The 26,802-nt window shown below is 41.2% G+C and overlaps 1 protein-coding gene across 1 annotated transcript in view; it reads left to right on the forward strand.

Moving 5' to 3' along the window:
* MGAM (maltase-glucoamylase) overlaps positions 1 to 26,802 on the forward strand; it is an 86,812-nt gene that overhangs the window by 55,400 nt on the left and 4,610 nt on the right. Inside the window, exons 27-45 of the mRNA XM_044246742.1 lie at positions 1,308 to 1,462; positions 2,428 to 2,596; positions 2,863 to 2,959; positions 3,792 to 3,904; positions 4,930 to 5,055; positions 6,043 to 6,171; positions 6,430 to 6,540; positions 6,847 to 6,909; positions 12,827 to 12,961; positions 13,446 to 13,533; positions 14,344 to 14,482; positions 15,563 to 15,696; positions 15,825 to 15,859; positions 15,952 to 16,068; positions 19,318 to 19,466; positions 20,051 to 20,135; positions 20,982 to 21,038; positions 25,203 to 25,327; positions 26,371 to 26,459. Of these exons, the coding sequence (XP_044102677.1) occupies positions 1,308 to 1,462; positions 2,428 to 2,596; positions 2,863 to 2,959; positions 3,792 to 3,904; positions 4,930 to 5,055; positions 6,043 to 6,171; positions 6,430 to 6,540; positions 6,847 to 6,909; positions 12,827 to 12,961; positions 13,446 to 13,533; positions 14,344 to 14,482; positions 15,563 to 15,696; positions 15,825 to 15,859; positions 15,952 to 16,068; positions 19,318 to 19,466; positions 20,051 to 20,135; positions 20,982 to 21,038; positions 25,203 to 25,327; positions 26,371 to 26,459 (2,116 nt within the window). The remainder of the gene's footprint in view (positions 1 to 1,307; positions 1,463 to 2,427; positions 2,597 to 2,862; positions 2,960 to 3,791; positions 3,905 to 4,929; positions 5,056 to 6,042; positions 6,172 to 6,429; positions 6,541 to 6,846; positions 6,910 to 12,826; positions 12,962 to 13,445; positions 13,534 to 14,343; positions 14,483 to 15,562; positions 15,697 to 15,824; positions 15,860 to 15,951; positions 16,069 to 19,317; positions 19,467 to 20,050; positions 20,136 to 20,981; positions 21,039 to 25,202; positions 25,328 to 26,370; positions 26,460 to 26,802) is intronic.

Consider the following 26,802-nt stretch of genomic DNA (forward strand, 5'->3'; position numbering starts at 1 on the left):
CAGTGATAGTACCTGAAATGGGAACATTGGACAGGTTTGGGCTTGGGCAGAATAAGATGATGGGTTCAGTTTGGGATACTGAATTTGGGATAGCTGAGAAATAGCCACGAGAGTGTAGTGATCTCTTTCTTTCCTATGATTTAATGACATCTAAAGATTAGTGACAGCCTGTTCTTATGTCTATTTTTCTCAAAAACAGGAATTTGTCCATTCATCTTTGTGTTTCTGAAATCTGACACCGAGCCTGATAGACAGTTAACACTCAGATGTTTAATGAAAGAGTAAATGAAAGACATTGGACATTGCCCAAAAGTTTCATCACAACCTGCTGTCAACCTAGACTGACTCCTTTTACATCTTCTAATGCAGGGAAGATGCTCTTTGATATTCCTGTCCTCACCATAGTGCTGGCCTGTGGTCGGCACCTAGTGAGTTTGGACTAAGTGAACTTACTTGCATTTCCCGCTTCAACCCTTTTCTCCTCTACCTCCTGATCAAACAGTAGCTCTCCCCCCCTTCAGTCTTTGCCTCTTTCTGACCCAGCTTTAATACTTTGGGCCTTTGCATTTATTTCTCTACCAGGAATGACTTTATCTCCTTGTTGTGCTGGGTTAACAGCTGCAAAGGTTTTAATACAGCCTGTATTTTGCCCATGACATCACCTCAGTCTTCTAGAAGCTGTGTTGGGCTTCTTTATAATGTCTTTCTTCTTTATAATGTCACAACACTCCCACACAGCTGTACATGAGTGTATCATCACCCAGATATTGTGGGTACCTCTTTTATTTCCCATTATCATGTGAATTTCTTAAAAATAGCAAGAATGTGTTATCTGATTTAGTGTATCTAGTGTCTATAGTGTTGGGTAGGGGTAGAGTATGTACTTGATGAATCAATTTAGATGCCATTTGTTGCAAGGGCATTTATGATTATTTTCATCAAATAGAGTTCATATTTTTTTACTTTTTTTCAATTCAGAGAAGTTTTCAGATATTCACATACAACCACAGATAAATAAATAATATATTTATATCTACCAAACTGATATCGTACTGATTTTCAAAGATATCAACAATATCAAAGCAAATGTGTTACTGTAATAGGGGCCTTAAAAATGAGATGACAGGCTCAGGTCAAAATGTTAAGTCTAACATTGTTCTTTGATATAATAACTAAATCCCTGGTATCATGAGCTCAATGGAGACAAATACAGCATTCACACTCTGTGTCAAGGATACAAGTTTCTGGTAAGGTATATAGGTTTCTAGAGTACTATATTTTCCTAATTTTCTTTGCACTCACCCTAGATTTATGATCCCAACAATAATCGGTATGAGGTCCCGGTTCCTCTCAACATACCCACAGTTCCTTCCAGCACCTCCGAGAGTCGACTCTACAATGTCCTTATTAAGAAGAATCCATTTGGGATTGAAATTCGCCGGAAGAATACAGGCACTGTAATGTAGGTGGCTTCTAGTCTGATTTGAAATTGATGGTTCCTTGCACTGCCAGGTCCATTGTCCTTGGAGATATCCTGGCTCAAAACACCACACTATCCATTTCCAGATTTATGAATACATTATTCCTTTGGGGCCTGTTCTTATGGGAAATCTTTAGTCCCCTGGCAGTAATTACTGAGATACTTACATGTACTAGGGATTCATTCAACTAGTGTTTATGGGGTGGTTAGTATATATTATCTCTATATTAGGTAGTTCTAGAAGATGAGGTCTCTCTTCTCATGACAAAAATTATTGATCAATAACAAAGATAATGTAAGTTAAAATATAAATAAGGAAGTTTAGATAGTGACAACTGCTAGGTAGGAAAAAGAACAGGGTAATAAAGTTATGGGGAGTTTACTGCTTTTGATACTGGGGTCAGAGTAGGTGTCTCAGAGAAGGTGACATTTGAAGTAGTACTTAGATGAGAAGGATCCACCCATGTGGAGATTTGGGGGAAGGGAGAGGACATTCCAGACAGATGGAATAAGAAGTGCATAGGCCATGAAACAGAAGCACACTTGCCATATTGAGGGGAAAATGCTTGTTGTGGTTGGAGCACATGGTAGCTGGATGGCTATGGATGTTAAGTAGCGAAGGGACAGTAGAGAGGACCAAGAGTGGCACCCCGGGCTGGTGTGGAGCGGTAGCACCCAACATGTGAAAAGTGATTGGATTTGGCATTCAGGAGACAGAACTGAAGGGAGGCAGTGAGGAAACCAGAAGAATGAAGGCTAGCTCCTGGGCTGGTAGCACATGCATCAAAGATTATTTTAATCAAATAGACTTTGTGGTTTTTTTGGGAAGATTAACAGGGCTCTGGGTGGGAGAGGGAATCAAGAGTTCTGTTATCCTTGAAAAGTCAGCTGCTTGAAGCCAACAGGATGGCCCATTTCTTTTCCAAATACACCCTTTTTTGTTGCAGTTGGGACTCTCAGCTCCTTGGTTTTACCTTCAATGACATGTTCATCCGCATCTCTACTCGCCTTCCCTCCCAGTACATCTATGGCTTTGGGGAAACTGAGCACACAGCCTTTCGGAGAGACTTGAACTGGCACACATGGGGGATGTTCTCCAGAGACCAGCCCCCAGGGGTAAGGACAGAGCATCTGGGATCTGTGTCTGCTTCTTTTTAAGCACTATGTACACTCCATGCTTCATCTTCCCAGATTCACCTTAGATGGTCACATTTCCACACTTAAATGAGTGGGTCAGTGCTCAGTCTCCTTTGTTTTTTATGTATTTAGTTCATTGCACAGAGAAAACAGGACATACCTTGCCAATCATTTTTTCGTGGAGTTTTTTTCTTGGCCACTATGTCTTTTAACCTCTTACCACTTTCCCTCCATGACTCTCCCAGTATAAGAAGAATTCCTATGGTGTCCACCCCTACTACATGGCACTGGAGGAGGATGGAAGTGCCCATGGGGTGCTCCTGCTAAACAGCAATGCCATGGGTAAGAGATGCCAGCATCTCCCCTTGTTTCTGTGAACCAGTCATTTTTGAGTAACAGTGTGCTCGAACTAGCTGCCCTGAAGTCAAAATTATTATCTTGGGGACAGTGTTTTTGTTCTTATATTTCATTTCCTGTATAGCCTTTCTGTTTACTTCAGTTTAGTAACATGTGGTAACAAGAGTTAACTCTTATTTGGCAAACATATAAGAAGGGATGTAAGAAGGGATAGAAAGAACAAGTGAGTCCCAAATATCCTGGGGGTCAGCCAGTGGGAGCCATCTTTTTAATATGAATTAATGGTGAAGTTGTGGTTAGGAGTGCTCACTCTGGGGGTATGAGGGTGTGAAGAAAATTTATATGGTGTATTGGAAAGAGGGTGGAAAAACAGGGCGTGGGTGGAAAGCATGCATGTAAAAACTGGTCAAATCAGAATCAGGTCTATCCCTGACTTAATAGTTTCATGTGAATGTCAGTTTCCTGGTTTTGACAATGTACAACAGTTACATAAGATGTGGTCAGTGAGGGAAGTTGGGTAAAGTGTACAAAGGAACTGTAGTACATTTTTGCAACTTCTTCTAAGTCTTAAACTCTTCTAAAATAAAAGATGTAGTAATAACTTTAAAAGGACAGAATGACAGAGGGCAAAAATTCCAGGGGTAGCTCCCCGTAGACTTTCATTTAACTTCTTCAATTTGATGCAGGTATAGTAAAAATACTTTCTCTTAATACTCCATAATAAAGAGGCCTAGGGAGAAGGAAAGGGTAAGAATTTGAGGGGTTATTTGTCACCTTGAAGGTTTCCAGCTTGAGTGGTGTTTTCCTATATTTTCAGATGTGACCTTCCAGCCCCTTCCTGCCTTGACATACCGCACCATAGGAGGAATTCTGGACTTTTATGTGTTTTTGGGGCCAACTCCAGAGCTTGTCACTCAGCAGTATACTGAGGTAGGAGGACATTAAACTGATTATCAACTACTCATACAGTAGGTTCTGAGTACCCAATCCACCTTGATGAGCATAACTCTCAGATGATACCTGGAATTGTTGATCCTTCTGGAAGATAGACTATAAAATGAAGAGCAAAAAAATATATCCCAATAACCATTAAATCTGCAGCCCCTCAAAGCACTGCAGAGTAGCAGAAGTAGTATGGTGCCAGTGGTGGTGTTGGCGGTGGCGATGGTAGTGGTGGAGGTGGTGGTGATGGTATGGTGGGTGGTAGAGATGGGGGTAGGTGGAGTTGGTGGAGCTGGTGATGGTGGTGGATGTGGTAGTGGAGATCATGGTGCTAGAGGTGGTCATGGAGGAGGTGGTGCAGGTGGTGGAGGTGGTGATTGAAGTGGTGGAGGTGGTAGTACAGGTAATGGCGGATATGATGAAGATGGTAGTAGAGGTGGGGCATGTGGGGCAGAGGTGGTGATGTGGCGATGGTGACGGTTCTGGTAGTGATGGTGGCCAGAGTGGTCATGACAGTTACTTTGGCAGCAGCAACAAACACATATATAACTTACTGTGTGTCACTGATCATTTTACATATATGAACTCACTCATTCTTCACAAAGAACACTAATGAAGCGAATACGATTATTATCCCCAGTTTACAAGTGAAGGAACTGATGAACAAGAGGTTTTTAACTTCTGCACAGGGCTACATAGCCAGCAGAGTTTAGAGCCTGTATGGTAGGCCAGGCGTTTTGCCTCTAGATTCTGAGATCTGAATCAGTAAGCTCGACTGCCACTAGGAATCAGAGTAAAATCAGATTTTCCAAAATTCTTAGGGAAGTAAGTAAAGTCTAGCAGAATGCTTTCTCCAAGCTATTCCAGTGGCTCTACATTCTCTCAGTTTCTCTCCATTTTTTAATTTCTTGATTATCTAAGATGGGACGCCAGAAAGATGTTCTTAATAATATGTCAACAATTTTAATCCTGAGTCTCCTTTTTAAGGAACGAATTTTCTGTTTATTTTCTAGCTGATTGGTCGGCCAGTGATGGTTCCTTATTGGTCCTTGGGGTTTCAGCTGTGTCGCTATGGATACCAGAATGACTCTGAGATTGCCAGCTTGTATGATGAGATGGTGGCTGCCCAGATCCCTTATGTATGTTCTTCATATGGGTGGATTGGCTCTGGTACCTCATGACTGTTACTAGTCTTCTCTGTATCTGGATTAGCTTGACTTGAAGGGGGGGCAGTTCCTAAAACTATATGACTTTAAAATATTTGGTCAAAAACACCTTTGGTATCTTAAGAATAAAAGGTTGCCCAAACAGTAGTTTTGCTTAATTGAAAAGAAAATGACCCGAATTTAGTCAGATCACCATAGCTGCAGATAAAACCTCACTTCCAAAACTTGGCTGGCATAGTGTTCCCTCAGCTTTGAGCTAAAGTTGAAGATAGGGATCTTGGTTATCAGTTTCCTGATGAAATAAATATGGAAACAAATTCTATCCTTCTCTTGAGGGGAAGTGGAGTCCAAGAATCAGAGAATTAATCCCCTGAACTTCTTACATATTAAATTTTATTCAATATATTTTTCTATTATTTACAATTGTTGCTATTAATGGTAAGCATGGTATGCAGTATTTCATTTTTAAAAAGAAAGCTATGTCTGATAACCTCCAGGATTGGATACTCTAAAGCAATCACAGGTGCTTTTTTTTTTTTTTTTAAGTAAAATGTAGATTTTCCATCCATCCAATTCTATTAGTGCTGGGGAGTTTACATTATGTTCTTTTCTCTGAAAGTGAACCACCGATCCCAGGGGCAGCCTTTTTGGCAAGGTAACCACAGTCACTCCTACTGGCCTTTCCCAAAGCACTGTCTCATCCTCTCTTTTCATTTATCCTCCCAATAGTCTTGGCAGATAGATAGGCATTATCATCCTATTTTTGCCGATTTAGTTTTTTTTCTTCCTACTACTGAAAATTTGAAAATTTCCCAGAATCTAATACCTGATACCTGAGGTTAGAATAAGTCAAAAGGAACCCTTATGAAATTCACCACTGGTTAGTAGAAGCTTGTTCTCACCTGGAACCTGGGATTTTCCAAGCAGGAGCCACTCACTTTTCTCCTGTGCTCTCCCCAGGACGTGCAGTACTCGGATATCGACTACATGGAGCGGCAGCTGGACTTCACCCTCAGCCCCAAGTTCCTGGGGTTTCCAGCCCTGATTAATCGCATGAAGGATGACGGGATGCGGGTCATCCTCATTCTGGTTAGTCCCTCTGTGAATGGGCAGAGTTTGTTAGAGAGAGTGAATGGGCTTTGGTGGAGGAAGCTTTCTTTTGTGTTTCCATCCATGTCATGAGTGGAGAAGTTGAGGTTCAGAAAGAAAGGTGTATTTCCCAGGATTCACAGAAACATTATGGTTCAGGTGGGAGCTGGTGCCTTTCTGTTTGAAGAGTTCTTCTTTTTTCTGTCCCAAGTTGTTCTCTGGGTTTGGACTTCTACCTAGTCTGTGCTTTGATTTCAGGACCCCGCTATTTCTGGTAATGAGACACAGAACTATCCTGCATTCACTCGGGGTGTGGAAGATGATGTCTTCATCAAAGCTCCAGATGGTGGAGGCATTGTCTGGGGAAAGGTATGACCAATGTGGTGATCCACTAATCCCCAGCCTGGGGTGGGTGACAGCGTGTTTGTGCATGTTGTTTTGGGGCCTTTTCCATTTGGGTTTAGGGCTCAGAAGTTCTCATTTTGTCCATCAATATTTGTCAACACAGTTAAGGAATTTTTAGGGAATATATGTAGGTGGGTGCCTTGTGGGATCTACTTTTCTAGATCAAAATCAAGGTATTACCACCTACAACCATGGTTTATAGTTTCTTAGGAAGGACTGTATAAGATAAATTATCTAGTGCATTGCTTTTGAACAGTTTTCTCTCCACAGGTGTGGCCTGATTTCCCTGATGTCGTTATAAATGGGTCTCTAGACTGGGAGACGCAAGTGGAGGTAAAGGACCCTTTGTGGACATGGGTGAAGTCAGGGCTGCTGGGAAGGGGTGGCCATTCTCAGGATAGTGGATTTCCCCATGCGTGTGCCTTCAGGAATACACTGAGGGATTATGTCCTGTGTGTCCATCTGTGTGGCAATCACTTTATATGTAATATTTTCCTCCCAGTTGGGAGGCAGGGATTATTATCTTCAGCATAACTAGGATTCAGAGAGCTTAAATTACTGCTCTGGAGTTCTAGGTGACCAAGTGATGATTTCAAATCCAAGGCTGCCAGATTCCAAGGGCCCATGAAATTTCTACCTCCTAAGAAATACTGTTTGCCTAGAATGAGTGTATTTGTTGTTGTTTTTATTGTTGTTCCTGAATATTTTTCAGGATTTTTTTGAAGATTTTTATTTTTATTTATTTGAGAGAGAGAGAAAGAGAGAGAGTGATCATGCAGGAACAGGGGGAGGGGCAGAGAGAGAAGAAGAAACAGGTTCGTGCTGAGCAGAGAGCCCAATGCGGGGCTCAGTCCTGGGACCCTGGGATCATGACCTGAGCTGAAGGCAGACACTTAACTGACTGAGCCACCCAGGATCCCTTGAGTATGTTTTGAACATAGTCTCCAAACCCTGTCTTGAGTGATGGAATCTTCTTCTCTGTATTTTTCTTTTTCTCTGTTTTCCATGGATAAGCTTCTCCATCTTCACTCTTACAAATCCCCCATCCTGGGGAACCTGGGTGGTACAGTTGGTTAAGTGTCTAACTCTTGGTTTTGGCTCAGGCCATGATCTCAGTGTCCGGAAATCAAGCCCCCATCTGGCTCTGTGCTCAGCGTAGAGTCTGCTTCTCTTCCTCTCTCCTCCCTCTGCTCTTCCTGCCCCTCAAGTGCTCTCTCTCTATAATAATAAAGTAAATATTTTAAAAAATAATATAAAAATAAATTCCCCATCCTTCCTTGGTTTCTCAACTTCTCTCTTACCTCCCAGCTTCCATCCTTATGTTAAAACTTGCTCTCTCTGGGTAATAAGTTCTTACTTGTAATGGATCTTATATAAGGATTCAAGGGAGAGGACCTAGCTTCCTCTTCTCTCTGTTGCTTCTCATAGGAAACTATTTGAAATTTGCTGGTCCAGAGAGACCATATGGACACAGTAGTCTGCCAGGCTAGAGAAGTTCAGGGTCTCCTTGAACTTAACACTCATTCATTCATTTATTCATTCATTTTCTTTTTTAGTATTTTTTTCCTCTAATACAATTGAAGTATTACTGACAAAATTGTATATATTTAAAGTATACAGTGTGGTGATTGAATACATATATGTATCATGAAATGATTACCATTATCAGGTTAATTAACACATCCATCATCTCATATATTTACCATTTGTTAGTGTTTGGTGAGAATACTTAAGATAGGGCACCAAGGTGGCTTAGTTGTTAAGCGTCTGCCTTCAGCCCAGGTCATGATCCCGGGGTCCTGGGAATCTAGCACTGCATCCGTGCTCAGTGGGGAGCCTGTTTCTCTCCCTCTGCCACTCCCCCTGCTTGCGATCTCTCCATATCTCTCTGAAATAAATAAGATCTTAAAAAAAAAAAGAATACTTAGGATCTACAATCATAGCAACTTTTATGTGTATACAAGACAGTATTTTTAACTGTAGTCATTAGGCTATACATTAGATCTCCAGAACTTACTCATCTTAAAAATAAAAGTTTATATCCTTAGACCAGCATCTCCTCATTTCCCCCACTCCATTACCCCTGGTAGATATCATGCTGCTGTCTGTTTCTATGATCTCAAACTTCTTCTTTTTTTTTTTTTTTTTAAGATTCCACATATAAGTGAGATCATATAGTATTTATTTTTCTCTGTACAGGTTTTTCATTTAGCATAATGTCCTCTAAGTTTAAGTATGCTGTGGCAAATGGCAGGGTTTCCTTCTTTATCATGGCTGAATAATATTTCATTGTGTGTATATATGTATACCATATCTTCTTTACCCATTCACCCACTGACAGATGCTTAGATTTTTTCCACATCTTGGCTGTTGAGAATGATGCTGCAATGAGAATGAGAGTGCAAATGTCTCTTTGGATATTTCTTTCATTTTATTCAGGATATATATCCAGAAGTGGGATTGCTAGATCACCTGGTAATTCTTTGTTTACTTTTTTGAGGAACCTTCATATTATTTTCCACATGACTATACAAATTTAAATTACCACCAGTACTGCACAAGGTGCATGTCTTTTTGTGCATGTCTTCATGAACAGTTGTTATCTCTTGTCTTTTTGGTAAAAGCTATCCTAATAGGTAGAAGATGATATCTCATTGTGATTTTGATTTGCATTTCCCTGATGATTAGGGATGCTGAGTACCTTTTCTTGTATCGGTTGGCCATCTATATGTTTTCTTTAGGAATATATCTATTCAGATCCTTTGTCAACTTTTTAATTTGTTTTTTGTTGTTGTTTTTTGTTTTTTTTTTTTGCTATTGTATAAATTCCTTATATACTTTGGAAGTTAATCTCTTGTCAGAGACAGGGTTTTCAAGTATTTTCTCCCATTTCCTAGGTGGTCTTTTCATTACTTTGATTATTTGCCATGCAGAAGTTTTTATTTCCATATAGTCCCACTTGTTTATTTTTGCATTTGTTGCTTGTGCTTGCGGTATCAGATTCTCCCCCAGAATCATTGCCAAGACCAAAGTCAAGGAGCTTTTCCCCTGTTTTCTTCTAGAAGTCTCACGGTTTCTGGTCTTATAATTAAGTCTTGGGGCACCTGAGTGGCTCAGTCATTTAAGCATCTGACTCCTGATCTCAGCTCAGGTCTTGATCTCAGGGTCATGAGTTCAAGCCCCACACTGGGCTCCATGTTGGGTGTGGAGCCTACTTAAAAAAAATAAATAAATAAAAAGAAATTTTAAAAAATTAAGTCTTTAATTCAGGTTGGAAATTTTTTTTGAGTGCTGTAAGAGAATGGTTCAGTTTCATTGCTTTACATGTAGATATCCAGTTTTCCTAGGACTGTTTATTGAGGAGACTATTGTTTTCCCACTGTGTGCTCTTGACATGTTTGCCAAAGATTAGTTGATGGCACATGTGTAGATTTCTTTCTGGACTTTCTATTCTGTGTCATTGGTCTATGTATCTTTTTTTTTTTTTTTTTTTTTTGCTAGTACCATGATTTTTAAATCATACTGGGAAAGGGACCACTTCAGTGACGAAGAGGTTGGCTCCCCTACAATGTGTAAGCCATTGAGGGCATTTGGAAATCTGTGGGACAGTTTTGATTATTACAGGGGAGCACCAAATGGCATTTAATGGACAGTGACTAGGGATGCTCAGAGTTCTGATTGTGGGGGATGTTCTCTGAAGAATTCTCCTGCCCCAAATGACAGTTGTATTTTTTATTAGAGATTCTAATGAAGGCATCCTAATAAAGTCATGATATATATTTGATAGCATGGAAGAGATTCTCAGTAGATAGAATAATTATGACTACATATGTTAATAAGACCCACTCATGATGCTGGTGGGGACAAAGCTACTGATATCCAGGTCTGGCCTGGCTGTGGGTAGTATAAAGCAAACAAACAAACAAGCAAACAGTAGGCAGCCTGTGGAAAGCAGATTGCTGAATCTAAAGCTCAGATTGAATTCAGGAAGTCTAGAGTTAGGGGCTACGAACTGAATTTTGCTAGCACGTGCATAGTGGGTTGTGAAAGTGGTCCTATGACCAAACATGCAGATGGGTCCGTCACGAGTTGAGATCAAGGGGAGTGACGACAGAAGTTGCAAGGCTGGAGCTGAGTAGAGATGGTAGTGAGGCAGAGCCAGCATCTTGGAGAATGGCAAAGCATGTATTTCTTGCGTAAATCATCAAAGCACTTTTCAGTGAGACTAATGAATTAGAATTGGCCAAGTTTCTTACTTGTATCCCCTATGGGATTCAGTTGTGACTCCAGTATGGCTGGTACTGACTCTGTTTACCCTAATCCTCCATCTCCCTCCTCTACACCATGTTTCTAACCCTGCCTGAGCTGGAGCTCTGTTTCTGGTGAGAGGTTCTCTTCTTTTGGTTCCATGTTTCTACCTCTATTTTCTAGCAAAAAACCATACCTTTCAAGAGATTCTCAGTGATGTGGTTCACCGCCCCTCACTTCACTGGGAGCTGGATCCCTGCATTTTGCTTCATTTCTGTTTTCTTCTTTGTGTTCTTTTTTTGCCTTTTACCTAGACATACGGGTTCTTACTTGCCTTTTGTCTATTGTATATAAGAACAGGAGGGTTCCTAAACCAAGTCCTCTTTCTGTTGTCCCCCTCCTCCTTACCCCCTCCCCAGGACCCTCTCCTCCCACCAGTAGCATTACTTAACTCTTGAACTCTTAAAATGCACTGAGGAACACAGAGGAACCTATTTACTGGGACATACAAAGGACCATGAAGTACCATTACAAGCAGCATGGGATGTATAGAAATTTATAAATATTTGCTGCTGCTGCTGCTGCTGCTACTCGGAGGTGTGAACTCACAATTATTCACTGAGCATCTATTTCACATTAGGTTTGAAGCTAAGCACTGGGGGTTGTGGTGGGGGGAGTAAAAAGTTCAACCAGAAGAGTATAAAACAAGATCCTTGCTCTCAAAATCCTGATAATATGTCGCAGCCGGCACAACAAACCGGCTGGGGTCGAGACGGTAAGAGGATGGTGAAAAGAAATTAAGAGACAAAGAGATGGGAGCAGGAGGAGCACCAAGGAGGATGTCCAATAGTGCCAATTTTATTCAAGGCTGTGAGGCATTATATAGGCATTATATAGCATTATATAGCTAACAGAAACAATCATAAGAAAGTATCTATTTTTAGCTGATCACTAAAGAGTTTGCAACATGCACAGAAAATCCTTCAAGCTTTCCCATTATCTATTTCCCAAGCACCAATAGCAGACCTTCTAGTGCTAGATGTACTGACTTCAAAGCCACTCAAGACATAGATTATGTAAGCACAGCACAGTCTTACAACGGTGTAGTCTAGAGCCCGTGCAAGGACAGCAAGGACCAGCCAAAAATTTCTGACCCTGGCCACACAGTCTCTATCTGACTAGCAAACGTGTGGGAAGTCAGGTAGGTGAGCACCCAACACATAGCACAGACCCTTTCTCCGTGCTACTTGACTTTATCGACCTAAGCCTTTTGTTCGGCTATTCAGCCTTTAAAGGAGGCACAAGTCAGGGCCTGGTTTGGTTCTCATCTCAAGCCTTACCATGGCCTCCCACAATAATATAGTTAAGCTTTGGATCCAGGTTAAAATAAAGACACAGCATTTATTATTTGGGGGAGGATGAAGAGAAGAGAGCAGTGTTAAAACTTCCTCTTTAGCTCCTCCCAAGTGACTTGACACCCAAGTACAGTTGTTCAGTGATTTCTGAAACTACAGAAAACACATGCACACCATTGAAATGTCTCACCCCTCACCTCCTTTCCCCAGTGGGAGTGAGACGGGAGAGGATCATCTGGGTGTTGCCTTCCATCCTGTCGACAGTCCATCTGATGCCTTTGAAGCTGTAATCTCTCCTGGCTCCCACTTTGCCTGAGCCAAGCTTTGGATATGGCAGGACAGAGGTTGAAAGTTAAGCATCTAGCATACGAGACAGTGAGTTTAGGGTGTTGGTTGGTACTGTTCATGTTGATACAAAAAGGAAGACAGTCCATGGATACTTTCCAAATGCTAAGCAGGTGTCTAATTTGTGCTAATGTCTCTTCTGTGCGCTCATATTTCAAGTGAGCTGCACACGTTATCTAGACTCTGTCTGAATTATCTATCATCATGTGTTATAGGGAGGTACATGAGTTATGCTCTCAGGAAATGTCGGTTTGCTCTCAAATATAATTTGGGGGACCGATAACTATATTTAATGTTTACAGCTATACCGAGCTTATGTGGCCTTTCCTGACTTTTTCCGTAACTCAACTACCACGTGGTGGAAGAGGGAGTTGCAAGAACTCTACACCAACCCGCGGAATCCAGAGAGGAGCTTGAAGTTTGACGGCATGTGGATTGTGAGTGTGTGGGTTCGTGTCTGTGCACATGTGGGTGGGTGTGTTTCTGTATTTGTGTGTCTAAGCTTATATATCATGACCTTTAATCAAGAGGAATAATAATCATCCAAGAAAGACTTTGAACCCATCTGATTGCAATTCCTCTAATCAGAAGTGGATCATCCCTAACACTCCTCATATCTTACAACTCGCCTGAAGTTCCTGCTATAAAATGCCAGGGTGATTACTAGGAATTTCCTGAACTTGAGCCTTGCCCTCATACCTTGAGGGAGATTTTTTTTTTTAAATCCTCTAGCCAGTCATTCTTGTGGGCTTGATGGATCTCTCTAGTCAATTCTCAGCTGGATCTAATGAGTGTCCTTGGGCTGGTATCTACCGGATTGCTGGAAGGCGAATGATTTATTATTCATTGCTTCCTTGTCTCTGAGTTGGCAGGATGTAATGACTTGAAAAAGTAAGATCTATCTGTGTTGGACATTTCTAGGATATGAATGAGCCAGCGAGTTTTGTGAATGGAGCAGTTCCCCCGGGCTGCAAGGATGCCACTCTGAACCACCCTCCCTATATGCCATGTAAGAGCCCTCGGCCGCCTCTGTTGGCAGAGCCATGACTACGAGGACATGACCGCCACAAGCGCCACAAGAGTTCTGACTATTCAGGGCACATCTTAACTGGTGTTGTGGTTTGGGGGATGGGGGGCCAGACAAATACGCATCAAGCACTTTATCCAGCTGAGAGGGTATACGTTATTGGCCCTGTTGGGTGAATCTCTCAGATTTGTTCAGAAAACACTTAACTGTGGTTATGTCCCCAGAGGATTCTGCCTAAGTTTCTTAATTCTTCAGGCCTCTGTGAATTCTCCCACAGGAGTTTTTTGTGCTGCCAGTGGGTGGAAAGCAGCAGCTTTCCCTTATCAGGGAGCCAATGGACTTTGGGGTTATCCTTGTGTTCATATCTTGGCTCCAGAAATTTTGTGACCATCAGTATGAATTGTGTGACCATCAACAGATTACTTGATGTTTCCAAATCTTTGCTTTAAATTGTGAAGGAAGAATATGCTATCTCTTTTACAGAGTTACAATAAAAATTACATGAAATGATTTATAAGAAAAATATTTAGACTGCATGCTGTCAACTAATTAGGTGTTTGACAGTTGTGTTTTCCTCCCCTTGCCCTCACTTTCTCCTGGAAAACCCTGCAGGGGACTTGACAGTTGTGTCCATTGCAGCTCAGAGCCGAGCATGGTCCCATGCCCCTGGGGAGGAGAGAGACCCATGCAGGGATCAAATTAGACTTAAGATCCAGTGTCAGATCCCTTAAAGAGAAGTCAGGGATAACAGGATTAGGTGTGGCATTGACATCACTAGATCTTTCTTCTCAGATTTGGAGTCCAGGGACAGGGGCCTCAGCAGCAAGACCCTGTGCATGGAGAGTGAGCAGATCCTGCCTGATGGCTCTCGGGTGCGGCACTACGACGTTCACAGCCTGTACGGATGGGCCCAAACCAGACCCACCTATGAGTGAGTCACCCTCTCCGTTCTCTGGTGCACCTGACCTGCAGGGATAGCCAGTGGTTGATGAAGGAACCCTGCTTTTCCTTCCATGTCCCTCTCAAGAGTTAGGAAGATTTAAATCACAACTATGTCACAATTCTTATTTATTAAGCAAACATGAGCATGGAGCCAGGCTCCAAGATCAGTGTTAGAAGGACAGATTTAGGGGTGCCTGGGTGGCTTAGTCAATTAAGCATCTACCTTCAGCTCAGGTCATGATCCCAGGGTCCCGGGATCAAACCCTGCATCAGGCTCCTTGGTCGGTGGGAAGCCTGTTTCTCCCTCTTCGTTTGTCTGCTGCTCCCCCTGCTTGTGTTCTCTCTCTGTGTGTCAAATAAGTAAATAAATAAAATCTTTAAAAAAAGAAGAAGAGGAAGAAGGACGGCTTTAAGTAAGCAATTGTCAGAGAGAAAGATAGTCCTGTGAAAGAGACACACACAGAGACGCAAGTGATCACACAGGACAGCTGATGCTGTAATTAATTCCAGGAGGTGAAGGGAACAGAGGACTGTCTTTTCTCTTATTTCAAAAGGGACTCATCTCTGTTGGCTTTTCTTTTTCTTTTCTTCTTCTTCTTCTTCTTCTTCTTTTTTTTTTAAATTATCCTTGTTGGAGAGCCAACTGATGTTCTGCTGAATTAGTCCTGTCCTATTTTGAGTTAAATGAATAAGAAGAGTTCTCTTAATGGAAAGTCTCATAAAGAAATTCACCTTCTTTCTTCCCAAATACAAAAACTTAGTACTTAGTAAAGAAGTGGTTAAGACTTAGTGATTAGTCATTATTTTTAGGTGATTCAATAGGATTATTACAAAGTTCATTGTAAAACACTGTGAAACACCATATCAAGGCGTAGCTGCTACTATCATGTCTATCATCTCAGATTAGTCAGTGGGGATTTCATCATGGCTCTGATTTCCATATTTCCTCCAATAATTCAGGAGATGTTTTGTTGCCATAACTTAGGCTCCAAAACTCTGGGAGGAGAAGCTCTGTGGCCTTTCCTCCTCCGATCTCTCCCCATTCACCTCCTTGTTCCCCTCCAACAAGAGCTGTGCAGGAGGTGACAGGACAGAGAGGGATTGTCATCACCCGCTCCACGTTTCCTACTTCTGGCCGCTGGGGAGGTCACTGGCTGGGCGACAACACAGCTGCCTGGGACCAGCTGAAGAAGTCTATTATTGGTGTGTGGGCTTATCCTTAAGGGCCTCTTTTGGTGGGAAGGGGGTTAAGACCCTTGCTAAAGGATTCTTGAGGGAGGAGGAGGCAGATCACAACTGCTGCCTCTAACCCAGCTGTGTTCTCGTTGCAGGCATGATGGAGTTCAGCCTCTTTGGCATATCTTATGTAAGTATCTTTGGGTCATTTCTAACCCTCAAGCAGGTAGTGACACCTTTCAGAAATCACCAACAGACTTGTTTTCTTCTACCTCATTTCAGACAGGAGCAGATATTTGTGGGTTCTTTCAAGATGCTGAATATGAGATGTGTGCTCGCTGGATGCAGCTGGGAGCCTTTTATCCTTTTTCGAGGAACCACAATACCATTGGGACCAGGGTAGGACGTTCGCTTATAGCTCAGAAGTGTTGTGTCATTAGGAATACAACCTCCAAGTTTGAGCTGTGTTCTCTGTGACATTTTCAAAACCATTGAACCCTCATGTTTGTTTTTTAATTGATACTTTTATGTAGTGTGAAATGATTACCACGGGAGGATTAGTTAACACCTCCATCACCTCACAAGATTGTCATTTCTATTTTTTGTGGTGAGAATATTTAGTATTTACTCTTTTTGCAACTTTCAAGTATATGATATAGTATTGTTAACTACAGTCACCATCCTGTGCATTTCATTAGCAGAACATATTCATCTTATAACTGGAAATCTGTAGCCTTTGACTGATACATCCCCATTTCTCCCATCCCCAAGCCCCTCATAACCACTGTTCAGCTCTCTAACAGATGTAGGTAGTATCTCATTGTGGTTTTGATGTGCATTTCCCTGATGAATAGTGATGTTGAGCATCTTTTTATTGGCAATTTGTATGTTTCCATTGGAAACTGGAAACTAATAATAGGAGGAATACTGGAAAACTCACAAACATGTGGAAGCTAAAGAGCCAATGGGTCAAAGATGAAATAAAAAAAATTTAAAAATCTTGAATGGAAACACAACATACCAAAACTTATGGGATGCTGTGAAAACATTTCTAAGGGGAAGTTTATAGTGATGAACACCTACATTAATAGAGAGAGAAAGAAAAATCTCAAATAAACAACCCAACCTTACACCTCAAGGAACTAGCAGAAGAAGAATGAAGTATACCCAGATTGAGCAAAAGAAAGGAAATAACAAAGATCAGAGGAAAAATAAATGACGTAGAGACCAAAAAAACAACAGAAAAGGTCAACAAACTAAGAGCTGGTTCTTTGGATAGATAAACAAAGTTAACAAACCTTTAGTTGGACTTGCTAAGGAAAACAGAGAGAAGGCTCATATAAAGAAAAGTATAAGTGCAAAAGGGAGACATTAGAACCAATACCACAGAAATGCAAAGGATCACAAGAAACTACAATTGTAAATTAACAAATTGGACAACCAAGAAGAAATGAAGAAATTCCTAGGAAGATACAACCTACCAAGACTAAAACATGAAGAAACAGAAAAGCCAAACATAAATACCAAATAAGGAGATTGAGCTAGTAATAAAAATCCCCAACAAAGAAAAGTGATTTCCCTGGTGAATTGTATCAAAAATTTTAGAGAAAAACCAAGACCTCCTCAAACACTTCCAAAAGACTGAAGAGGAGGGAACATTCCCAGGCTCATTTCACAAGATCAGCATTATCCTGACACTAAAGCCAAATAAGGACGCTACAAGAAAACTAAAGATCAATGTCCCTCATAAACATAGATCCAAAAATTTGCAATAAAACATTAGCACCCTGAATTCAACACTTGGAAAAAATCACACACCACGATCAAGTGGGATTTAACTTGGGATGTGAGGTTGATTCGATATACACAAATAAGTGTGATGCACTACCTTAATAGAAGGAAAGATAAAAATCATATGATCATCTTGATATGTGCAGGAAAAAAAATTGACAAAACATAGCCTCCTTCCATGATGAAAACTCTCGACAAATTAAGCACAGAAGGAATGTACCTGAACGTTATAAAGGCTGTATGCGACAAGCCCACAGCTAATATCATGCTTAAAGGTGGAATCTTGAAAACATTTTCTCTGAGATTGGACATAAGACAAGTGCCCACTCTCACTACTCCTGTTTAGCATAGTACTGGGAGTCCTAGCCAGAGCAGTCAGGCAAGAAAAAGAAATGAAAGTCATTTAAATCAGAAAGGAAGTAAATTGTTTCTGTTTACAGTTCGTATGATCTTATATATAGGAAGTCCTAATGACATCATAAAAATTGCTAGAATGAATCAATTAATTCAGTAAAGATGCAGAACACAGAGTGAACATACAGAAATAAGTTGTGTTTCTGTACACTGACAAATAAGAAAGAAAGCAATGCCTCTCACAGTAGCATCAAAAATCAATAAGATACTTAGTAATAAATTTAACCAAGGAGATGAAAGATCTATACAATGAAAACTATAGGACATACATGAAAGAAATTGAAGAATACACAAATAAATGGAAAGATATTCCATGTTCATGGATTGGAATTAACTTGTTACAATGTCCATACTACCCCCAAACCATTTATAGAGTCAATGCAATCATTATTGAAATCTAATAGCATTTTTCACAGAAATAGAAAAAAAAAATCCTAATATTCTTACAGAACTACAAAAGATCCCAAATGGCTAAGGCAAACCTGAAAAAGAATAAAGCTGGAGGCATTGTGCTTCCTGATTTCAAACTATATCACAAAGTTATAGTAATCAAAACAGTATGTTATTAGCCTAAAAATAGATCAGTGGAACAGAATCAAAAGCACAGAAATAAACCTTTGCATATAATATTTGACAAGGGAGCCAAGGATACTCAATGAAGAGAAGGCAGTCTCTTCAATAAATGCTGTTGGGAAACTGGATAATCATACCAAAGGATGAAATGGGAGTCCTATCTTACACCACTCACAAAAATTAACTCAAAATGATTATAATTTAAATGTAGGATGCAAAACTATAAAAATTCTAGAAGAAAACATAGGGGAAATCCCCTTGATACTGTTCTTGGCAATGATTTTTTTGGATATGACACCAGAAGCACAAACAATGGAAGTGAAAATAAGTAAGTAGGACTACATCATACTCAAAAGCTTCTGCATAGCAAAAGAAACAATTAACAAAATGAAAAGACAACTATGGAGTAGGAGAAAATATTTGCAAACCATATCTCTGATTAGGAGTTAATATCCAAAATATTTAAGGCACTCATAAAAAGCCATGACAAATAACCACAATCTGATTTAAAAACAGGAAGACGAATCACATAGACATTTTTCGAAGAAGACATACACATGGCTAGCAGGTACATGGAAAGGTCCTTGTTTTAGTGAACCAGATTCTTCAGTGTTCTTTAGATTCTTTTGTTTGTTTAGGGTGATTATATCAAATATATTCCAAAGATATTATCTTACAGAGACATTTCATCAGTTGTCTTGGGCAAGCTTGAGTGACTTCTTTCAGTATATTAAGAATAATCTCAGGACCCTCTATAATCAACTTTGGTTTAGCTATGTGTGATCTTCATTTGTAATAAGCATTCAGTGACTTCCTTAAGCTCCCAGGTCCCCCGAGGTGAGCTCTGAACACTCTTCTTTTCTCCTTTAGAGGCAAGATCCTGTGTCCTGGGATGCTGCCTTCATGAATATTTCCAGAAGTGTGCTGCTGACCAGATACACCCTGTTGCCGTATCTCTACACCCTGATGCATATGGCCCACACGGAGGGCAGCACTGTTGTGCGGCCTCTTCTCCACGAGTGAGTTAGTCTAGCTGGGGTCCCAGTGACTAAGGGATAATATCATTCTGTGTGATGGCTTGTGAAAAAAAAATTCCATCTTAAACTAAAGACATGATTGCCCTTTGCCAGTAGCTTTCCAGGCACAGATCATGCATTGTAACTCCTTTTAGCGCAGCATCAGTCATGCCCTAGGTCCTTGATAAAAGACTACTGAAAGAAAAAAAATTCAAAGTGATTACAATACAGCATGGAATACTTTCTTTCTAAATTGGGCATATGAAGAACTGCCTATCTCTTGTAGAAGCTCAGGTCACAAAACAACAGCCAGATATGAGGGATGGAGATTTGAGGGCTGAAGGCCATTCTTGCGTGGAGCAATGTATAGGTGAGAATGTGTCTAAATCCAACCATTTCTGGGGTTTGAAGAACATGACAGGAAGGAAGTATGTATCTGATTAAAGGAGACCTAGGGAAAGAGTTAAAGGAAGGTGCAGAATGCATTTGGATTTCTGACTTGAGTCTGAACTCAAGGAGTTTCTTCAGGGTCTGGCCTGAGGCCCTGTTGGGGGTCCTGATTGTGATACCTTGGTTTCTCTTTCTAGGTTTGTGTCAGACCGGGTGACCTGGGATGTAGACAGTCAGTTTCTGCTGGGCCCAGCCTTCCTGGTCAGCCCGGTCCTGGAGCCGGTGAGTATGGAAGCCTCTGAGGAACAGAGAATTAGAGCTACAAGGCCCTGTGACTAGAGGTAGCAGAAGAGGCCTGGTCTGCTGGGCGTCCTGAGATGGGGTCTCTTGCTCTACTGTCTCTTCTTCTGCCTCTGAGCTGAAGTCCAACACCTAGGTGCTCTGGTCCTCTGCTTCCTCATCTTTAAATCAGCATAACAGATTCTGATGCATGGGATAATCAAGAAGGAAAGACCTTATGACATATTTCAAGATAGAATCATTTATTAACTAAAATAAGGAGTATAGGTGAGTATAGGTCAGAAACAAATTTTACAGGATTGTTTATACCGATGTGCGTAATCTTGGTTCTGGCTAATACTTCCCTTCCTTCTAAAAGATGTTTTCAGGCAGCAAAAGCCATTTCTTGCTTTTTTTGTTGATGTATAGGCTTCTGATTAAAATACCAGCTAATTGCATCCTCCCCAAAACTTCCTGCACTAATCATAATCCCTGAGGTTCTGGCACCATAAAATCTGCAAATTTTTCTTCTGCTCCATCCCCAACCTGAGTTTGTCTCTTTCGAGAGGGGTGAATCTATAAGCAAAGGGTGCTTATAGGGTGATTCCCGCCCCCCCACAAAGTCCTGATCCCAAAGGGCTTTAGGGGACTGTTAACTTTGGATAGGCAAATATCCCATTTGGCAAGAGGGAATAGAAGAAAGTCTTCCCAACATTACTGGCCTCTGAAAAGATGAACATGTGGGTCCAAGACCAATACTATTGTTTTGACCTTTTAACTGTGTGAATTAGTTACACGGTCCTGGGTACAAGAGCCTACCTCCCAAGCCTTGTTTGTGTTTAATTTTAGAATGCCAGAAATGTCACTGCGTATTTCCCCAGAGCCCGCTGGTATGATTACTACACGGTAAGTTTTTCTGGTGATTTATGCAACTTGGAAAAATGGTAGTGTGCGACAGGCTTCTGGATCTGACACACCCACTGGTCATGTTCTGACACTGTCACTCATTTGATGTGTGATCTTGGAGTAGGCACTTTTAATCTTATCAATTCAACTTCTTCATCTCTAAATAGGAAAAGAGCACTTCCTTTGCAGAATTGCTATAAAACAACATATTTTGTGAGTGTTCTGTATGTGTTAGCTTTGTTTTTTTTTAATATGAACTCTTTTTTTTTAGTCTTTTATTATTTATTTATTTATTTATTTATTTTATTTTTTATTTTCAGCATAACAGTATTCATTATTTTTGCACCACACCCAGTGCTCCATGCAGTCCATGCCCTCTCTAATACCCACCACCTAGTACCCCAACCTCCCACCCTCCCGACCCTTCAAAACCCTCAGGTTGTTTTTCAGAGTCCATAGTCTCTCATGGTTCACCTCCCCTTCCAATTTCCCCCAAATCCTTTCTCCTCTCCATCTCCCCATGTCCTCCATGCTATTTGTTATGCTCCACAAATAAGTGAAACCATATGATAATTGACTCTCTCTGCTGTGTTAGTTTTTAATCTTTCACAATGGTGTATAATGGCAACACTAGTAAACACTTGAAATTGTACAGTAAACTATAGTTTATGTTTCTGTTGTCCCTTGTGAGACCATAAGTTCATATGTAGAGGGGCCTCTCCTCTCTGTCTTTTTATTAAATATCTCCTTCTGTAGCACAGATGCTCCAGGACAATCTGTTAAATGTAATATCCTGAGGTTAGAGAGGTCTTGGACAGTGTGTAAAATGTACGTGGAGGTATGAGACCCAACCCTTGTGTGCCGAGCGACATAAGTGCATTTAGAAATGTAAGATGAACACATCATTCTCTTTCTGGAACATTTCTAGGCTGGTCTGAGCCCCAGAGACTCAGCTGGGAGAATGGAGCCTTTCAGAGCAACCTCAGGGCTATGTCCTCTTGTAGGGACACAAGTCGGGCTTTATTCTCAAGGAAGAATCAAAGGTGGTGTTTCCTCTCCCTATAGCCAAGCCTGGTCTAATAACTTTTCTGAGGAGAGCAAAGCAGAGGACTCGAAATACAGGAAAAGGAGACATACAGGAGAAGGGGGACAAGAGCCAGTGGATTTGTGGTAGGATTAAGGGAAAACCAGACAAGGACAATGGAAGTCTTACTCCTCTTCTCTGTCTCAGGGAGCCCTGAGTCCTTCCCTGACACCTTCTCCTTTCTTTTTCTTTTCTCTTTTTTTAAAATTTAATTTCTTTTCAGTGTAACAGAACTCATTGTTTATGCACCTTCTCCTTTCCACCACTCTTCCCTTTATTTTTGCTGGGCTGAATCTGTCCTCTGGAAGCCCTCATTAAGACTCAGCTATGTGGTTTGCAACCAGAGCTTTCCAGGAGGGGGCAGCCAACTGGTTTTAAGCAAGCTAGCCTTGCTCCTGAATTTGCCTGTTGACTACTCCGTTCACTCCCAGTCAGTGATTCTGAGTACACGGCGGTTCCCTCGTGCAGGGTCAGCACTAAGCTGCAGTAAGGGAGGTGCCTGGACAGGGATGGAAAGCCTGGGAGAAAACACAAGGATGCCCAGCTTAGCTTATAACCATTTTTTGCACAATTTTTTTGCTATTTGTACAATGGAACTTGGGAATTAGCAAATGCCTCAAACGAAGGATAAGTGAAGAATGTATGATATATCTTGGTTGTTCCCATTTCTCAAGGATCGTGGCTCCTATCATAGCTGCCTTGGTAGCTGTGAATTCCCATCCCCACACTCTCCTGCCTATGCTCATCAGACCAGCAGAAGCAAGAGGGTCCCCTTACTGCTTGGTCTTTAGGCCTCACTTGTTTTATGAAGTGGCAGGTGCCTTGAAAGCACAACAGGTTGATGTACTTCATAGAGTGGGTCTACTTCAGTAAGCCTGACTCTTCCTCTATGCCAAGTCTTAGTTTCTCCAAATAAGGTGCAAAACCAGCAATTTACAGCTCCTGCTAGAGCTCTCTGCCTGTCTCAGGCACACCTCTGTGCTTGATCATTCTATGAAGTGTCTTTTCCCCATTCCCCCTCCTTTCTGTCATTCTGGGCACTGTGGTTTATAGACTTTATTCAGGAGAGGTGGAGGCATGGCACTAGTTACCTATGTTTATGAAGCTTAAGAGTAGGCAATGTGTATGAATCAAAGTTTATTTTTATTTATTTATTTTTATTTATTTTCAGCATAACAGTATTCATTATTTTTGCACCACACCCAGTGCTCCATGCAATCCGTGTCCTCTATAATACCCACCACCTGGTACCCCGACCTCCCACCCCCCGCCCCTTTAAAACCCTCAGATTGTTTTTCAGAGTCCACAGTCTCTCATGGTTCACCTCCCCTTCCAATTTGCCCCAACTCCCTTCTCCTCTCTATCTCCCCATGTCCTCCATGCTATTTGTTATGCTCCACAAATAAGTGAAACCATATGATAATTGACTCTCTCTGCTTGACTTAATTCAAGTTTTTATCTACCTGTGGCCATTTTCTTTTTTACAGTATAGACATACATCTACATATGTTACATATGTACATACATACAGACATATGTCTACATGTGTTACACATTTTAGTTTCTTAAAACAGTGCTTCTTAATCATAATCAATGACTTACACAGTTGATGCAAATTCTCCCCTACAAAGGCATTTGGGTTGTCTATTCTTATTTTAATAGTGCTGCTTTGAGATTTTTACCTTACAGTCATATCTTAATGGATATTTAAACAGCAATTTATGAGACTAGCCTGGTCAGAAACTATTTAAAGTAAACAAGTTTGTGATTAATCAAGTATTAGAAATGAAATCATGAGATTAAAATCACAGTGTATTTATGTAACACGTAGTAGAATGGAAATACCATTGAGAGAAATAAGGAATTTGGTACAGAGATAACTCGACAGTTTTACATGTGTCGAGTTTCACCTGAAGGTGGGGTAATCAGTGGAGGAAATGTGTTCATCAGATAATGGAGTAAAATGTCATTAGAGATCATATAATCAGATTTTCTCATGCTCTCAGTGAGAAAACCAAAGAAGTCCAGGGATGTGGGGTTGGACCTTTTATTAAACCCTGTAGACTTTGGAGTCCTGAGGCAAGCCGGTGAAGCAGAGTCCATTCCAGGAAGTGTGGCACCCGTCACTGGGCTTCCTTCTGATCACCCACCCCTACGGTCCGTACTGGCAGAATATAGCTAAGATGAACATAAGGGACCAAAGCAGAGGAAAATTATGGTAGCTTACCTCCTTCCCGTTAAAGTAGCAATTATCAAATGGGAGAATTTTGCCTCTCAGGGGACATTTGGCAACATCTGGAGACCTTTTGTCACATGTGGTGGGCAAGGTTGGGGAGGTGCTCCTGGTATCTAGGGTATAGACATAGGTAAGCATCCCCAAAACATCTCTCCAAGACAAAAAATTTTCTGGCCCCAGATGTCCATAGTGGTAGGGCTGGAAGCCCTGCCTTAGGCTGAAGAAATGTGGAAGGCCAGTTTCATAGAAACAGCTTTATGGCTCTGGGTGAGAGAGGACTTCTCCTGCCACGCAGGAAGCAAGAAAAAGATGTTAAACATAAAGGAAGCTGTAGTGAGTTACAGACAGGGATTTGTAAAGTAAGTCAGCTCATTTTAATTCTTTCTGTCAAGTAGGAGGCAAGGCTTTAGTGAAGTTGGTGATGGTGGAGGGCGGTGGAGGCAGCGAGAGGAGACGGAGCAGAGACAAAGTGAAAGGTCTGGAAATGCCATTGCAGAGTGTGTATCAGGAGGCAACAAGAAATAAGTGAAAGGCTCGCTCAGCCTCCTCCGGCACTGCTCTCTGACACAGAAACAGGATGTAGAATGAGGGTAGGCTGAGATCCACACTGCGGTCTCATGGAGTTTGTACAGTAAAACCCCCACAACACAAGGGGTGCTGACATGATGTTGTAGCAACAATGTGAGAGTCCACACAGCCTCTGAGTGAGTGGAGATGCATAATAAGATGTGTGCTAAAGGGTCACAGATGGGCACCAAGTCCAGAAGAGTGGACGAGGTGTCTGGTAAAGGTGTCGTTCAGTGAGGTGTGTTCTCAGCCTGTCTTACCTTCTTCTGGCCCACAGGGTAGGGACATTGGAGCAAGGGGAGAGTGGAAGTTCTTGGAGGCCCCTCTTGACCACATTAATCTTCACGTCCGTGGGGGCTACATCCTGCCCTGGCAAGAGCCTGCACAGAACACGCACTTAAGGTGAATGACAAGGGACAGAGCTTCTCTTTTACCTGCCTGTTAGCTCAGATCCTGGTGAAGCCCACCAATCTGTAAGCAGTACCCTCAGACCCCAAAGGAATTTTACTATAGATTTTTGTTTGTGGGTTTGTTTGTGTTTTAACCTTGACTCTACACTCTTTGAACAATTTTTTACAACTATTTTGGATTTAAGTGGGTGAGATGATAGATCTAATTTTTCATACTTGAAAGGGAAGTTAAACAAGGAGCAACCTGATTCATACTAGTTTTAGAAGACTCTCTGGATCTTAATTGACTCTGCTAAGAAAACTATGGCTGAGAAATTGTGTAAGCCACATTGCAACTGAAGCTTCAGGCTGAGATTATTCACATCCAGGATTTTAGAATTCTAGACCTAAGCTTATATAATAATTAATAGCTAACATCAAGTGAATGCTTTCTCTGTGCCTAGAACTATACTAATATGGAGGCTTCTACTTGGAAATTATTTATCTTTCTTAACAAAAAAAAATTTGTGATGTAAATACTATCATCCCCATTTCACAGATGAGCAAAGAGAAGCTTCAAGTGGTCACACAGTAAGTAGTTCAGCAGGGACTAAAATCCATGTCTGTTTGATGTCAAACTAAAATTCTTAGCGCCATAGCCATTAATTTAAAAAATTCAGTTAAAAACTGAATAACTTAAGACATTTATAAACAGCTCACTGTACATGTGCTTAGGAAAGTGGTTCATGAAAAAAGAGAGATCACATCAGGATTTTTCTCAAAGAACCAGTGAGTTTGCTTGTAGTTTACTGTGGTACTTTTAGAGCACTTATCGGATTGTAGCGCCTTAAAGGAAAATACATTCATTCATTCAGTCAGTCATTCATTCCTGACATGAAAACATACAGCCACTGGAGACAGAGCTAGTACTAGACCTCAAGTGTCTTGAATCCAGTCTTTATACCATAAAGCACTTCCCTTATGTCTCTATGAAAACCCTTGTTTTGTGATAGTGGTTTTGTTTTTAGCTAATGACTTTTTCCTACCTCACGGTAGCCGTCAGAAATTCATAGGCTTCAAGGTTGCCTTGGATGATGAGGGGACTGCTAAAGGCTGGCTCTTCTGGGATGATGGGGAAAGCATTGGTAAGTAGGGTTACCTTGGATTCGTGTCAATACCACTGACTAGGGGGCAGGCCTGCTTTTTATCTTTGCCACGTTAAAACAGTTTCGCATTCTTAAACATAGCCATTTGTCATTTCAAGTGTACAATACCTATTGTATATGATCCTTATGCCTCATGTAAATGAAGTGTAGCTCTGAATCTGTTGCCATTACCCAACTTTCCTAATTCTCTGTGCGAGACCACAGCATGGAAGCCAGTGGGAATCTGCTATCATGTGGTTTATGTTCATGGGCACATTCCCTAATTTCATGGTTTACTGTCCCAATAAAAAAGGCAGTACCTTTATCAGCTGTGCTATTTATT

The sequence above is a fragment of the Neovison vison genome, chromosome 4, assembly GCF_020171115.1.
Source record: "Neovison vison isolate M4711 chromosome 4, ASM_NN_V1, whole genome shotgun sequence".
In the NCBI taxonomy this organism is placed as follows: Eukaryota; Metazoa; Chordata; class Mammalia; order Carnivora; family Mustelidae; genus Neogale; species Neogale vison.